Source organism: Furipterus horrens, unplaced genomic scaffold (genome assembly GCF_987537825.1).
Source record: "Furipterus horrens unplaced genomic scaffold, mFurHor1.1.pri manual_scaffold_6, whole genome shotgun sequence".
NCBI classification, from domain to species: domain Eukaryota; kingdom Metazoa; phylum Chordata; class Mammalia; order Chiroptera; family Furipteridae; genus Furipterus; species Furipterus horrens.
The window spans coordinates 165,843,399-165,859,933 of record NW_028327176.1 but is presented as its reverse complement, the minus strand read 5'-3'; the positions used below and the strand labels follow the sequence as shown (position 1 = coordinate 165,859,933).

The window sequence follows — 16,535 nt, the reverse complement described above, 5'->3', positions numbered from 1 at the left end:
TGTAAGAGCTGAACTTGCCATGAAGCTAAATGAAGTCAAACCTTCAGAGTGTTTCCCTTGCAAGGCCCTGTATATTATGAAACTCTGTAAGCTTAGGAGTCCATAAATTTAGATCTATTTCTGCCTTATATAATTTTTAAAGAGAATGTTTATAATTATAATGACCACAATACTTTTATTTCTAGTTACAGAAACAATTTTAGATATGATGGCATAATGATGATGACATACAGTCTTATGTATACTATGCCACACTCCTCTAGTAATATGATATAAAAAAGAAGTTTCAAAGTACTAGAAAAGAAACTAATGTGCTTGTGCCTGTCTGAATGTTACTCTCCATAACATTGCATTTACATCAATATCCCATTTGGTTAAATACTTTAGATTTGCTGTATATGCTTTTCCCTCATTAAATATTCATGTGGATTTTTTTTCATAAACAAAATAGAGTCAGTTCCAGGAAAACTGTAACCTGTAATATTTAAGAATCCAGGCTTAATGGTTATATTAATTCAGGTTTACATGTCCTGGTTCTGATACCTACTAGCTGGGTGACCTCATATTCCTCATCTCTAAAGTAGGCATAATTCTAATATTTATCTCTCAGTGTTATTGTGACAATTAAATGAGAGACTGTGTGTACCATGTGTAGCAAAGAGTAAACAATTAAATATTAGCTATTATTATTTACTGGTAGTAAACCCTTTAACTTTTTAACTGTAAGAAAGATCTTTGCTAGATATTTGCCAGAAAGCCAAAATTAGCCTCTGGCAATAGAAGTTATAAATTATTCCAGCATGGACAGTATTTTCTTCCTGAAGGAACAGTTAAAAAAAAAAAAAAGCAACTTTGATAATTAGAATTTTTTCGAGCTGTCGGGAGAGAGGGGAAAGGTTTTTTCCCTGTTGCTTTAGAGGCAGAAATAGTAACAATGATCCAATTTCCATGAAAGTCCATTTAGAGTCTATGTATGGAATAATATTCAGTCACAGTTCCTCAGTACAGAATTGGCTTGCTTGCAAGATTACAAAAATTATTCATAAAAAAGCCACAATAAAACATCACATAGAAGATACTAGAACGCTTCCTCTTCATTGGTCAATGCTACTGTAAAAATCTAGGTTTTATCACCTATGTAAAACTTTAACTTCACAGTTGATGATTAATTTATTCAAGTTCTTGTTATATTATATTATTGTAAGTTGAGTTTAACTTAGTTGAAAGGTCAGCTTTCACATGGCCTCGTGTCACTATGCAGGCTTTCAGTCTTCTGTGTTAGAGTGTACACATTCTTAGTCAATTCCATTTAAAGTGACAGAAGCTGATTGAGAAAAAATTTGATAACTATGTTGATTTCATTGTAATTATGGTACCCTGAAAACATAGTTCCATATTACTAACTAGGTTTCTAAATCAAAAAATAAAAACCAATGACTAGCCTTTTTGGTAACACTAAATTTTTTCTATTATTTCTTCTTTTCTTTTTTATCTTCACCCAAGGACATGCTTATTGATTTTAGAGAGAGGGGAAAGGAGGGAGAGAGAGGGAGAAAAACATCGATGTGCGAGAGAGACATAGATCATCAATCTGATACGTGCCCTGACCAGGACAGAACCCGCAACCCAGGCGTATGCCCAGACAGGAATCGAACCAACCTTTCAATTTACAGGATGACGCCCAGGCAACAGCCACACAGGTCAGGGCTCTCCACCCTATTTTTAATAACTTATTTGGCTACGTCAGTTACAGCTTCCTTCTTCCTCCCTATGTCATCTAGTACACTCCATTTGAAAGGAATGAAGTCAATGAATGTTTAAACTTTTTGATGTTATTTAATTACTTCGTAAGATGTTTCATAACAGCAAATTGTTTGGCATGTGATTAATAGCCTGGAATATTAACATTTTCAAGGATGTTAGGTTCTTGGTGTTTGTTTAAAGTGGTTGCGGAAGAGAGTACTTTTAAAAAAAAACAACTAAAAACATGTCTCCATGAGGAAGGGTGATGTGGTATAAGGGATGAACTCTAGCTATATCTTGGTAGGGTTTAGGATGTGGAAAAGAAGAGCCTTTCAAGGGATCATATTGGTAGTAAGGTTTGCTTTTCTAATGGTCATAAGAAAATTCTGAAAATCATTTATAATCTACTTGAGCCTATATGTGACGCTGTTTACACCAGGGCACAATCCTACCAGCGGTCTTCCCATGACAGATAATATCCTCAGGGCTTACTTAGTGGGAGGAAAGCAGGAGTCCAGAGGATTTCCATGTACCTAAAAGTTAAATTAGTAAGATTCAAATTTTATGTTCTAAGCTATGCAAATCAATTTGTACCAAATCTTATTTTCTGCCTCAAAAATTAAAAAGCATCATCATTGAGAACCCCAAAATTACTTGAACCTAGAAAATTGTTACATTTTAATTTGCATATTGTGATTTATTGTTATTTAACAAGTGGAGAGAGTATAAATAGCCAAAGATATAACTTAATCAGCATTTTGGTTAAAATTGGACAAAATCTCCCTTTTTCATGAATTGTCTCATTAAGGATGGCAGTGCTCATGGCCGTCAATGGGCATGTGTGACAATGACAGACTGAGGATATAGCACAGGAAGGAAAAATAGAAGAAAAATAAAGGATGAAAATGAAAAAATCTAGGAAAGTAAGGGAAACATAGAAGTGAGATGGAGTGACAAAGAGGAAAAGTTTCCAAGAGCGTGTAGGGCTTACCACTGATAACTGAATAAGGTAGAGAATTCCTGTATTTTTGCATTTCAGAGCAACTGCATAAGAAAAGGAGTGTGAATGTGGGGATCATTAATCATTTTCCACAAAAGGATGTTAAAAAGACAGAATTCATACACTTCAATCAGTTTACCTTTTGCTCTGGTGAACATATCATCATAGGTTCACACACTAGTATGTGCATGGAAACTACTTGTCTAATATTAGCCATCTTAATTTTACAATTTAGTATACTTTCTAAAGACTCATTAAATCCATTCGATTCGTCATCCAGTCAACTGTGTTGAAGGATTAAGTTAGATGTGGAAAGGAAGAGACAAGAATGACAGTGGGACCAAAGGAAATGGTATTTGACAGATGAAGGCATGTGGTTAAGGTAACAAGAACCTTCACTGGTTTAAAGGTTTGGAACTGGTTCTGTCAGTGATGGGGAGCCAGTGGAAGTTTTTTAAGCAAAGAGAGACATCATTAGGGCTGTGCTTGGTTGTGATAATACACAAAGTAATTTAGAGGAGAAAGCAAGGAAATGATCTGTTGTAAGATAGGAGCTAAGACTTAATTATAGCGCATGGAGGGGACTGGATAATGGGGATAGAAAGGAAAAAACAGGTAGGGACCTGAAGAGGTGGAAATGCAAAGATTGAATAACTAATTGTGGAGGGGGAGGAAGGAAGCTATCATGAACTCTTTTCAAAAGGAAAAGTTTTGTAAATGACAGTTTCTTATAGATATGGAAGGGAGGATTAAAAATAAATTTAAATAGTTTGTAAGTATGTATAATTATTTCTCATGATAATATTAAATAACAAAAGTGTAAATATTATGCTTATGGAGTGATGAAGTTGAAAAGTTGTTCATGAGGATTTTTAGATCATAAAGATCAACAATAACCAAAATCCCACTTCAATTCAAACTAGTAGGTATATAGAATAGAACAGAATTTTTTAGGGGAGAAAGAACAGAAACATCTTTTGTATTTCTAATAATGTTTGAGCTTGTTTCCTGATCTCCAAGACAGAGTGCTGGTTAAAAAGAGTGGAATTTAACCTAGAATTCTGTTTAAATGCAGCTTCTGGCACAGAATGATTGTGTTGTAGTAGACAAGTTAATGGTACTTAACCTGTCCCTCAGCTTCACTTTTGTCATACTTTGCAAAATACAGATGATGCTACCTATGTTGAGGGGTATGTGTGTGAAAGAGAGATCAAGATAGAGATAGAGCATTGAACTGAATTGAATGAGGTCATACATGTAAAACATGTAAAACACCTGTCATTGTCATGGAGAAAACCGGGAATATAGATGCTCAACAAATGATAAGTTCCTTTAACATTTAAGTGTTGGCAGAGATGTGTCTCTTTTTTGCTACTGAAGGGTGTTTTGAAACTTGGCATTGGCTTTTACGTGAAAGAAGACGACATTGCAGAGTACACAATCATTTTTATGAGGACATTTTTAATCAGGCACAAGAGGTGAAGCCTTTCTTATGACCTGTAATTGCACAGTTTTGCAGCCAGTTCATTGGTTTCTGCTATGGTTAGTTTTAACTGCAGCAGAACAGGAAAGGGTTAAGAAATGCCTTACTCATGTTACATGAAGTAGCAGAAATTATCAGATGGAAACAGGAATTGGGAAGGGAAAAAAAAAAGGCCCTGCAGGAACTCATTGTTTCCTAGCCAAGTCGGCTTGTACTTAAATTGATGAGAGGAGTCTACAACGTGACAGTTGAATCAGATCTGAATTTCTGGGTGGTGGCTACAAATAATCCCCCACCACAACCCCTAAACTAAAGGCACACAAGCTGGAAGGGCCCCGGGCTGAAACACTACTGAGTCACGCACAGCTCCTCTCATTGGAGAGCCCGGCAGCCCTTCAGTGCAGAGGCCCCGCCCCTCCCGTGTGAATCGCTGGGCTGCGGAGGAGGAGCTGGCGGATGCTAATGAACTGAGTTGCCGGGCGAGCCAGGAACTTCATTCCCCTTCTCAGTGTCAGGATCGCAGAAACTATGCCCCTTCTCTCACCATGAGCTGGCTCTCCAATTCCCAGGGAGTGGTGCTAACTGCCTACCACCACAGTGGCAAGGACCGGGCCGTGGCGGGGGGCCATGGCCAGGGAGGGGAGGAAGCCACCTCGAGGTAAGCCCTGGCATTTGAAAGCCAGAGAACAAAACAAAAACCTACCTGCTCCAGGAAAAAAAAAGTGACGGGGAAGTTGGTGTGGGGAGAAAGGAATGACTCTGCCTGTGCAACTTAACCTCCTGCGGCAGCAGACGTGTTTGGCGGGGGTTTTATTTACTTTGCATCTCATCTAGTCCAAGCCTGAAATAGCCCATGTAATTACTGGTAAAGATCGAGAGGAAGGACTGGGGCAATGCCTGTCAGACTTGTTGCTTAGCAGGTGCATTTCAAATGCTGAAAGATCAAATGACTATATTTGAAACACTTCCTATGAGGTGGAATTCTTGAATGGGCTCAAGGCTCAGCACTGGAACTGTTCGTTGGGAAAGTGTGCCAACACGGGGTGGGGGGGGGTGTTCACTGTACCAGCTGTTATTGTTAGAGTCTGTTCCCCGCCCGCCTGCCTGCCCCCACTTGCTGAAAGCAAACTTCTTAGGCAAAAAGCCTAAGACACTGGCCTGTGGCAGTATGTTTTATATTCTTTTGTGTTTGTGAATTTTGTGGGGGTGGAGGGGATTTTTTTGTCAGTAGATAGTACTCTTGACACCAGAAAAACATGGTTAATGTTAAATCACTTTATAGGTCAAGAGGGCAAATGTTCTACAGACCACTGAGGTGCAGAGTACCTTACCCTCTATCTGTGTATTTTGTTCCATTTTCCAAGGACTTTTTTTCATTCTTTCCTTTAATGACCTTTTCGCTAGTCTGGTGTTTTTACCTCAGTCTGAGATATAAATTGTAAATATTGGCCTAAACTTTTGCAAACAGCAAATGCTAACCTAATTGTGTAGGACACCAAATTAGTTGTCAGTAAGCATGTTTCCTCCTTGATTTTTTATGTGATAATAAAACCTTTGTTCTTGTGTGCCTGACTTATGCTTATGCCTTAAGCTAAAATAATGCCTTCTTTCATTTGTTTTAAAATCCCCACATATGGGGGAGGGGAGTAAAAATCAAAGGAATGGCTGTAATGCTCTGCCTTAGATACCCAAGCTGACCAGAACTTTTCTTTAGATAGCAACCCCAGTATGTATTCCATTGAGGGTTAATTCATTTCCAAAGATAAAAGGGAATTGCCTCCCGGTGTGTTACCATTTATCTTCCTTTTGTTTTAAGTATTTTCTGTGAGCAATCATCTTTTTTTTTGTAGCACACTGATGTAACCTATCAACAGTAAGCAGCCTGCCACACCAGCCCCATAGTTTTCATACCTTGGAGTCTACATGACAGTTAAAATTGCCAGAATTGTGCAAGCTTAGCATATTCTCCTGTGACTTGATTCTGGGTGGCCTAAGGAGCTGGGTTGAATCTTGGGCCTCTACTGTGAGAGTGGAAAGAACCTTAGGGACAGTGAGTCCAGACTTCTTATTTTCACCTTGAAGACTCCAACCCCAGGAGGAAGTTAGTTTGTTGTAAGGTCTGTGGTTCTAGGCTTTTGCCTGGGGCCGCGTATTTATTCTGGAGACTTTATCTCGTGTTTGTAGTTTTGCAGCCTGTTGTGGGTGGGATACACTTGAGTGGGTTGAGAGAACAAAAGAGAGGGACAGATCATTCTCAGCCCATCCTGAAGCCGAATGGAGAGCTGCTGATGTGGCACGCTGGGCAGCTGTGCACACAGGGAGTGCTCTTTGCGGGGTGTCAGCACCAGGTCTGAGCCCACGTGCCTCCCATGCTGGCTGCCATATTGCTTGTCCATACTGACCCCAAATTCTCACTACTGAATTAGGGTCCTGGGGAAAGTTATTTATATCCACTGGAGAAGATGGGAGTTCTGGTTTGAGGGCTGGGAGGAAAGGCAAAGAGGAGGGAAGAGAACCAGTCCTCCTTAACTTTTACCCTTAAGCATGGAATAATTTATCAGATAAGCTTTGTGTTACTTTGGGAGGTACCCTGTTTAGCCTGGAAGGGTTGAGATACTGGAAATGGGAAGGACAGGGTGGGTAGAGGGAGGAGTGATTTGAGGGAGGGATGGGGTCAGGATTTGACTTGCTAAAGATGGTGGTGAAAGAGGTGGGCTCTGGCTGGATTGATCAACTAGTGGGAAGATGTTCAGATGCACAGGGTTGTTGGTTGATGCCTATTTTTTGAAAGGGTAAAACCAAATCAAAACAAACAAAACTTAAAAAAGAAAAAGTTTATTGATTTTAGAGAGAGAAGAAGGGGTTCGGGAGAGAGAGAGAAACCTTGATTTGTTGTTCCACCTATTTATGCATTCAGTTCTTTTGTGCCCTGACCTGGATCAAACCTGAAACGTTGGTATATTGGGATGATGCTCTAACCAACTGAGGTACCCTGCCCCAGGGTACAAGCAAAACTTTTAAAAATTAAGAGAAAAGTTATATTCTGTCCACCCTTCGCCATACCGGCCCCCATCCCACCTATTTAAAAGTTGCTGGAGGGAGCACAGGAATCTAACTTGGCTTATTGCAAGACTTTTGTCTCTTCAAAATAATATGCACTTTGATGAGTTATTTAATTAGATATTTAGTTTAATTAGATGAACTCATGTATATACCATTTGAAAAGTATAAAAGACTATGTATATGATTAAGAATATTAATAGAAAGTGTTTGATTTTTAGCCTTGTCTTATCAAGTCCTATTTTATTGGGTCTTCAGGGAAGCTGAGAGAGTAGGGAATTAATCTTTTTGTAAGTTATCTGTGAGTCTAAAATTCCTTTCATTCCATTGTCCCTCTTGATCAGGAAACATTCATTAGGTGCCAGATTAAGGAATTTATCCTACTCTTAATTAGAGCCTTCAAATATTTACAGAATCCTGCTTTCAATTTTTTTGGTTATATTTCTCCAAAACTTTAGAATTTAAAGAAACATGCTAACACTTGTTGTTCTGACTGACTTGTATATAGTCAAATGTTTGCAGAGGAAACCAGTTTATGAGTAGCTATATTTATGAGACTTTATTTACTTGTTAGTTTTCAAGCAGATTTCTTAATGTTTATTTTTGCAAAGTGGTTTTTCCAAAAATACTGCATTTTGTCTATTCTTACTGTTCTCCCTTGACTCTCCTGCCATTTTAAGAAAATTATTTGTTTGCTTTGTATGATTCTTGCTAATGTTTTGATAAATGTTAAAATAAAAGAGATTTTCCTTCTTATTGGACCTTTTAGCTCTGGTTGATGTATGAGATATTTTTTATGTCTTTTACAAATAAATGTATGGCATTCATCATGTAGGGTCTTGTTTTCTTGACCTCATTTGCCACTGGTGTTGGATAAGCAGAACCAAGAGGCACTATGTCATGGTGATGTACACCCTGAAACTCTGGGCTCTGGGAACTAACCCGCCTGGATTCACATCTCGGCTCTGTCACTTATCAGCAATATGATCTTGGAAGAGTTATTTAACTACCTGTTTGTAAATTGAACTTCATAATAGCTCTCACTTCATTGGGAGAATTAAGTGGGATGAATCCACCTAAAACCCACAAAACAGTGCTTGGTTCATACCTAGGTACTATGTTCCTTCCCACTAGGTAAACTAAAGGAAAGAAATTATTGACCCTTGTAACATATAAATATTATCTTACATTTTCATAACTATTTTATTGTGTCTTAAGAAACATGGATGTGGTCCATGTGCTTAACTAAAAATGGCATAACTGAAAATTAACCATAATGTAAGAGTTCAGGCCTTTGAAGTTTGAAAGACCTTGGAAATGTCCTTCGGAACTAGAGAAACATATACTATTTATTGAACTAGTGACAGCCACTTGCAGCAAGCCTGCGTTGGCGGGCCACACTGAGGCCTGCTAACTTACTTTTATGGCCAGGTGAAACGTGGGCGGCTCCTCTTTTGGCAGGTGGACTTGTTACTGCCTCCATAGTCCCCCCCCCCTCCTTTAAGAACCACATACTACTGCCCAGTGCGCCAAATGTAAGAGGACTAACATCTTCATATTCTAAGTTTTATTTAGTCCTAGACTTTTCCAAGTCTTATCTGTTTCTGGGTGCTATTAACTTACTTAGTAAGCGTCATCATTCGGTTACTCAGTCATTCCACATACAGTTATTGAGTTCTTACAGTGTGTCAGACAGTTGTGTCTAGGAGCAGGGACTACACTGAAGACAAACACCTGTGTGAGGGAGATGGGGACATGGAGTGGAAAATGCAGAGCAGATGAGCCTTGTAAATATATCGGGATAAGAATTAGGGCAAGAGCTCTCAAGGCAGACAGGGGTAGGTAGTGTAGAAGCCATAAGCCTGGTGTTAGCCCCATAGTAACACACAAGAACCCAGCAGAGCCAGGGCCCAGCATGACTCCAGTGGTGGGAGTAGGTGGGGGTAAGGAGGAGAAGACAAGCGGGACAGGTAGAGCCGAGAGCTTTGTAGAACCCTTGAAGAATTGAATTGTTGCTCCAAGTGCGATGGGGAGCCGGTGAGTGGGGAGGGTTTTGAACAAGGCAGAAACAGAGCATATTATGGTTTTAAAAGGTCTTTCTGGCTGTTTTGTTGAATGTAGACTGTAGAAGAAGGGACGCTACTCAGGAGGGCAAGGTGATGGTGGCTTGGGCCAAGGTTTCAGTCCTTCAGGTAGTGGAGCTGGGGATCAGTGAAATGTTCTGAAGGTAGAGCCTGTTGGGATTTCCTGGCGGTTGTGGTACATGAGCAAATGAGACTAGTTAAAGATCGTTGCAAGGTTTGGCCTATACACCTCCAATGATTTAGATGGGGAAGACTTCAGAGTGAAAGGGGGTGGATCGGGCAAGATCTGAAGCTCAGTTTTGGACATGCGACACAGAAATATCTAGAGAGCAGCTTTAAGGGAAAGGCATCATCTTTCCTGATGAGATCAAAGTTTTTACATAAATTCACAGCATTTAAAAATTGTGCACTTTCCTTTTGAATTTGTGTGTTATCTGAAATTATGTATATTTTTTGTGAAGAAAGGGGTGGTAAATGGTTTTTATAATGCAATTATGTAATAAGCGAAGTAACATGTCTTTTTATTTTTTTAACCTTACCTTTTAGGGGTTATTTTCTCATTCTAATTTTGTAGGGTTTGTTCACCAAATGCATTTTTAACCTGTCTATATGGATAACTTTTCTAAATCAACCTAGTCCTCCATTTCAATACATAAAAGTACTTTTATAAAAACTTATTTTCTTTATCACATAGTTTAGAAGCCTTATCTATAATTCTCTTGAATTGCAAAAAGACACACCCAGTATTCCAAATGGGCAGGTCTTACTTTTATTTAGAGTTACATTATTTGACTTTTAACTGCTCTCATCTGTGAGGCTTGTGATTTTTGCGGGCCTCTTTAAAGTTTTCTTCATAAAACTTATATTATCATTACGCCTTTCATATGTAAAGGTTTATAAATCTCAAGACACCCCTCCCCCCAAGAAAACTGCTCAAACTTCCCTTATTTTCTTTCCATGGCTCACTTTTTTCACTGTTCCTGGGTGCACCCGAGTCTCTTTTCTAAGTGGAGCTTGTGCTTATTTAAAGGTTTATGTTTGTTCTTTATATGTTTTATGTTCTTAGTATTTATCATGCCTTTAAGAATGCTGCAGCCTGGCTGCTGTGGCTCAGTGGATTGAGTGTCGGCCTGCGAACCAAGTGTCGCTGGTTCGATTCCCAGTCAGGGCACATTACTAGGTTGCACGTCAGGTCCCCAGTTGGGGGCGCATGAGAGGCAACCACACAATGATGTTTCTCTCCCTCTCTTTCTCCTTTCCCCTCTCTCTAAAAATATAAATAAATAAATAAATAAATAAATAAATAAATAAATAAAATTGTTAAAAAAAAAGTAAATCCTAAGAATTCTTATCACGAGGAAATAAACTTTAAAAAAATAAAAAGAATGCTGCAGCAAAATGAACTCATAAAAATGGATGCTTTCAATGATGCACATGACTGCTACTGAATTGAATGGCAATTAGGCTTAAATAGTTTTTAATAATTGAACCAGCAAAATAAGTTATTTTTTTCTTTTCTTTTTAAATTCCCTGTTAGCTATAAACATGAGTATCATTCACATATTAGAAAAAGAACGCAGCCTTGGTCAGGTAGCTTAGTTAGTTAGAGCATCATCTCGATAGGCCAAGGTTGCAGGTTTGATCCCTGATCAGGTCACATGGAAAAATCAACCAATGAGCATATATATGGATTGGTGGAACAGCAAATCGATGTTTCTCTCTCTCTCAAGTCAATGTATTAAAATAAATAAATAAATAAAAAAGAAAGAAAGAACCCAGTATCCCAGAGGCTAAGGCAGCATTTGTCTGAAGTGGAATCCCTGTGCTCCATGGTCAGAGCTCTGGGATGTCCCACTCTCTTTGGCTGCCTTCTCGCTCCTGCCCCTGCTTGATATGGTCTGCCAAGGGTCCTGAGAAGCCTCCCCGCTGGTCATCCCACAGGTGTCACTGTGAGAGAGCTCGGAACTGCAGAAACTTGAGGCATCCAGGGTTTTTCTTGGGTGGTGGTGGTTTTGGGGTGGGGGTTGGAGAGGTTAACAGCATGATCCCCACGCCTGGTTTGGGGATGTCAATCCTCTTCTGAATTCTCTCTTCAGGGTGATTTCTGTCCTTCTAAACCTTTCATTTTATACAAATACTCCAAGATGGAATACTTTGCTGTGAAAGTTTTAGTTGGTATTGATATTTAATGACTTTATTCTTTTGATAAGAGGAGATAGAGAATATGAAGTTACCTTTTTTGAAGAGAGTGGGGATGAATAAAGCTCTTGGGAGTGGATTAGGGCCGAGGGAGGCAGAAGGGACGATGTCTAGATAACCGAAGATAAATTCTTCTGACTTCTCCCTGTGACTGTTGCTGTGACCTATGAGCTGGCCAAGTTAATCCCCACCCCCTCTTCTTCTTTTTTTTTTTTTTTTTTTGCAAGAAGTAAACAGAAACCATGGAGACCTGTGTGACCAGGCACTACATCTGTTTTCTTCCCCATTCTCAAGTTCACTGTGTATCTGACTTTCTGTGTTGAAAGAGACACGAAACGTCACCTCTTTTACACATGCTATTTGGTAGTTTTTGACTGCAAAGAACACTGACATGTCTTTAGGGAAAATGAGTTTTCTCTCAGGCACCTGGGTCATTGGGAAAGGCAACATCGCCTGTCTTCTTTCCTTAGTGACTGGTCACGTGTCGTGCCTGCTCTCTCTTTAAGACTCTATTCTTTTCTGTCCACTGGCCTTATAGTCTCATCATTCTGAGCTTGAGCATGGCTCTTAATAGATGCCCCAGCCTTATTGCCCTCTTATCTTACATCTTACAGCAAGCAGGCCATTCTTGCCCTTTTCTAACTTCAGATTTTTGAAAGGGGGTCAGATTTTCCCAGTGAATCTTTTTGAGCTGCCCTAGACAGTCTATGATTTGACTTTTTGGGGTCTTTTTTTTTTCTTTCTTTTTTTTCTTTTTCATTTGGGGTCTTTTTAGAGAAGCAGAGTCTGTGGCTGGGCAGATTCTTATAAAAGGGATGTAGCATCTTTGCTAAGATGTTCGGGATGTGCCATCTTTGCCAAGCTGTTTAGGAAAACATACATTTATCTGTTTCCTTACTTATGAAATGAGCATAAAAAAAGCTCTGTCTGCTTCATAAAGTTAATTACAAAAATGAAATATGTAGCGTTGGAGACTTTTCAAAAAGTATACGGATGAGAAGTATTTTTATAAATCCTTCTCAATACAATATCTTAAATTTTCCCCAGACACTTCACTAAACCAGAGATGTCGTGCTAGTAAAAGTTTGAATGAATGAATGAATGAATGAATGTGGAAGGGAGGAGGGTGTAATGATTACACAAACACACTCTGGAGCTAGACTGTCCAGGTCAGAGTCCTGGACTGGTTGTTTAACGTCACAGGGCCTTAGTATATTTTCCTTTTGCATACTGGGGATACCAATATCTTAAGAGTTTATGAGTCTTGAATGAGTTAATATATGTGACGTACTTAGAAGAGTGCTTGCTATAAAGCACAACAATTTTCTATGATGATTCAGGGCAGACAAAAGGTGGTTTTACCTATTTGTGAATTGACTTGGAAGTACTGTTAGAAAGCATTTTTAAGATTGATTTGTGAATGGTTTGGGAAGAGAAGGTTTGCTTTAATACAGATGGGGTATAACTTCTCAATTTTAAAGATAACATTTGTGAAATGAGTTATAAAAATATCTCCGAATATATTCATATCAATGACCACTAGGAATACTGGAATGGAGTCTTAAAAGGGTTTTAAGATGTTGAGCATTAGGCCTAGGTGACTATTTTGAATAGCTTTTGATAATTTAGTTTGAGCAGATAAAAATTTTTAAATCATTTGTTACTCTTAATAAGATGGAACATCATATCATGCAGAGCAAGAAAAAAAATTATTTGCTCATATTCCTCAAAGAGCAAATAGACTTTAGGTTATTTGAATTCTTGCAGGTAATAGTAATTACTATAGCTGAAGTAAAGTATTTGAGGAAAGGATAGTTTTTTCACTTTTGTTCCCCTTAAAATATATTTATGTACTTTATGAACAACTCTTGATCTCATAACCAGGAAATAATGTTTCATGGAGCAGAGCTGAGCTGGGGGGCATGCTATTCATGACATGGATCTGGGGGATGTGTTCCCCAACCCAGTTCCCCGGATCCCTGTGCCCTTTCCCCTTTCCCATTAAGTGCGCAAATTGGAAAACTGTACTGTTGATTTTTCTTTTCATCTATACCATACATAATAAATTAGGTTGCAATGCCTACTGTGCATTGGGCCCTAGGCAAGGAAACTGTTCGCTTAGCCAGTTCTTCTCAAATCCCTCCCTACCCTATACATGAAGCTGTTATGACTCGCACCTCCTACTTACAAATGGTTCACCAAAGCAGCCTGTTTTCTTCCACTTCTAAGAGACTGGAGACTTTTTCAATGGAGGTATCTAGAGGAATGAGATGGAGAACTGGAGGGAGGAGAGACACAAATGCCAAGTAGAAATGCAGAAGCCATCTTCCATGGAGGGGAAAAATAGCATAAATGATATTTAAATTCTGTGGAACTGTAACTTCTCCAATAGTGACATTTTATGGATTAATATATTTCTTTTCACTAGCCAGAAAACCCCAAACACCATTTATTTGTGGCATTGCTGCTATGGGAAAATGTGTTTTGAGTTCCCAATAACATGCTTAGAAATAAATGTTTCAAACCCAAATAAAATCTTCAACTAAGTAGGAGGTTACTGTTCAATGTTTCTTTGTTGCTTTTCAGTACCTTTGTGAACTGAAAAGTAAAAATGGTTTCTGGATTTTTTTTTTTTTTCTGCCTTTAGCTTTATCTTTCTGTAGTACAATATGTTTTCCAAGATACAGGCGAGCTCTGCAAACCCCAATAAATATGTCTTCCACATCTCCTAAGCATGTGTCTTTCATAGGGATTATGTACTTGTCTAAATGTGTCATGTATTTTGGAAGATTTAAGAAGGTGAAAATTGATACATGTTCTTGTGATCCTAGCTATATCAGTTTAGAACTATATAATGTAACTAATTTAATAAACTGGGAAATAAGTGGCTTAACATCTTGCTGCTGTAAAACTGGAAATATGTAGAAAAATATTGGGATTCACATTAACAAGAATGTTGATGTTTGGGTGGTTTGACTATAGGGATCTGGTGTATGTCTGAATGCTAATGTCTGCCATATACCATTTATGTTTTGTGGCAAATAGTAGGGATTATATATTGCTGATGAGCAGCATAAAATTGAAATCTTACCTAGAAAGAGATTTGGGTAGGTTAGATAGACATTAAGGATATAAGAGTATGGAGGTTCTTAAATTTTAAATTATTTTTTAAAATATGTATTTGAACTAAACAACTGTGAAGGGCTTTGCTGGGTGTAAATGATCAGCCTAGAATGAAATAAATGTGAGAATTCCTGCTCTGAAAAGCTTCCCATATGATTCAAATGGATTCTAAAACAACTTTTCAGTATCTTGTTTAGGAAGCTGTGGCATGGTTCCCTCTTTGGAGGTATAAAACTTCAAAAGCATTTGTTGAGTAATTGAGATTTGGTTTGGGTTAGGAAAAATGTTTGGCAACTTCAAGTTGAAAGGAACTTTGGCTATTTATAGGTGGTCTAGAAACATGTAACTTGACCAACTTATTCTATAATTAATGTTTTTACTAGAGTTACTAAGTGCGTGTCTGTTTATTTCTTTCTGGTCCAAATAATGCAGTCAAAGCTATGACCTGTCATCTGACAGAAGTTGTTTGGATCAAGGTAGAAGTAAATTTGTTTATATTTTTAAAACTAAATCATTGATTATTAATTTTTATTACTGTATTTAAAATGCAGATCTCTGTGCTTTAGCATTTCCAGATGAAAATTCTTCTGAATTATAGCATTTTTACATTATCCTCTATCATAGTGTAACCACACAGTGTCATCACCCTGGATGTGTTTAGGTCATTATTTATGTGTATTAATCCTTTGCTCTGGTTTCTTAGAGAAAGGTTTATATGCTCAAGAACAGAGGGCTGGTAGGTTATATAAATAATGAGTTAAGTGGAAGACAGAAAAATACAAGCCTCATAAAAATTTGGGTTTGGGTAGAAAATATTAGCTAGAATCTTTAAAATACTGAGTAAGCACCTCCCAAAAATTCTGTCTGCAGGTGAGATCTGGCCCAAGCACCATGAATTTGTTAACCCTATCCTGTAAGTCAAGATGGTTGTTTCAGTTATCTGTTGTATAACATACCACCCCAAAGCCTAGTGGTTTAAATAATTTTTTTGCTTGATTCTGAAGGATTATAATAAAATTCTTTCTTGGGGTCCATCAAGCGTCCCTCTCTCCATTTGTCCCTATCTGCCTTTCCTGGGCTTAGTGTCTTCTTCTGTAATACAGTAACCTTTGTTCCTTGGAGCTTGACTTCAAAATTCTCCACTAGTAATATATGCATCTTATGTGCATTTATCCCTTTACCTTTCTATTCATCAAGAACATAAATGTCTTAAGCATTTTTCTTTATCCTAATCATTATATAGATTCAGTATCCTATATTTATGAATCGATATTTGATATTTTGGAAGGGTTGGGCTTTTATTGTTTACCATTTAGTATAGAGCGTCTTTTTTTTCTTTCCACCAAAAGCTTATGTTTGATTCTTAAAAATATTTTTCAGAAAAGAAAGTAAACTTGAATTTTGGAAGAATAGAGTCCTGAGAAATGAGATGTTTCTTGCAGAGAACATGTTCCCTATATTTGATAACAGCAAAGTTGCGAAAGGCCCTTATTTTGTTTATATCTGTGCCATGATATTTGCACTAAGGGACTATTGGATACAAATGTATTTTGGATTATGTAATATTTTTGAGATTATATAGTACATATGGGAAACATCCCAGAGGCTATATAAAAATTAATTACTAGTATTTGAGTTACTTGGTTTTTCCACCCCCAGTATATTAGTTACATTTAGCAGTTGTCCAACAACTGTTACCATTGGGTCTTCGTACCTAAGTAATATCACTGTAGGATTTCCTTTCTCCCTTGTTTACAAACTTGTGCTTGATCATGACTGTTAGCAAACTGTGTTTGCTTCTTGCCACCCTTCCTTCCAAGTGAGGAGGGAGATAAATGGCTAG

The 16,535-nt window shown here is 38.1% G+C and overlaps 1 protein-coding gene across 3 annotated transcripts in view; it reads left to right on the top strand.

Annotated features, from left to right (window-relative positions):
• The window catches only part of ARHGAP18 (Rho GTPase activating protein 18), a 168,798-nt gene that overhangs the window by 42,044 nt on the left and 110,219 nt on the right, over positions 1-16,535 (top strand). Inside the window, exon 1 of one of the 3 annotated variants that reach the window (XM_090279833.1) lies at positions 4,678-4,884. The exons of 1 other annotated variant lie outside the window; for it this stretch is intronic. In XM_090279833.1, the coding sequence (XP_090135959.1) occupies positions 4,772-4,884 (113 nt within the window). In that variant the 5' untranslated portion in view covers positions 4,678-4,771. Of the gene's footprint in view, positions 1-4,677; positions 4,885-16,535 lie in introns of those variants that run through there. One more of the 3 variants, XM_090279835.1, reaches the window with a different exon arrangement.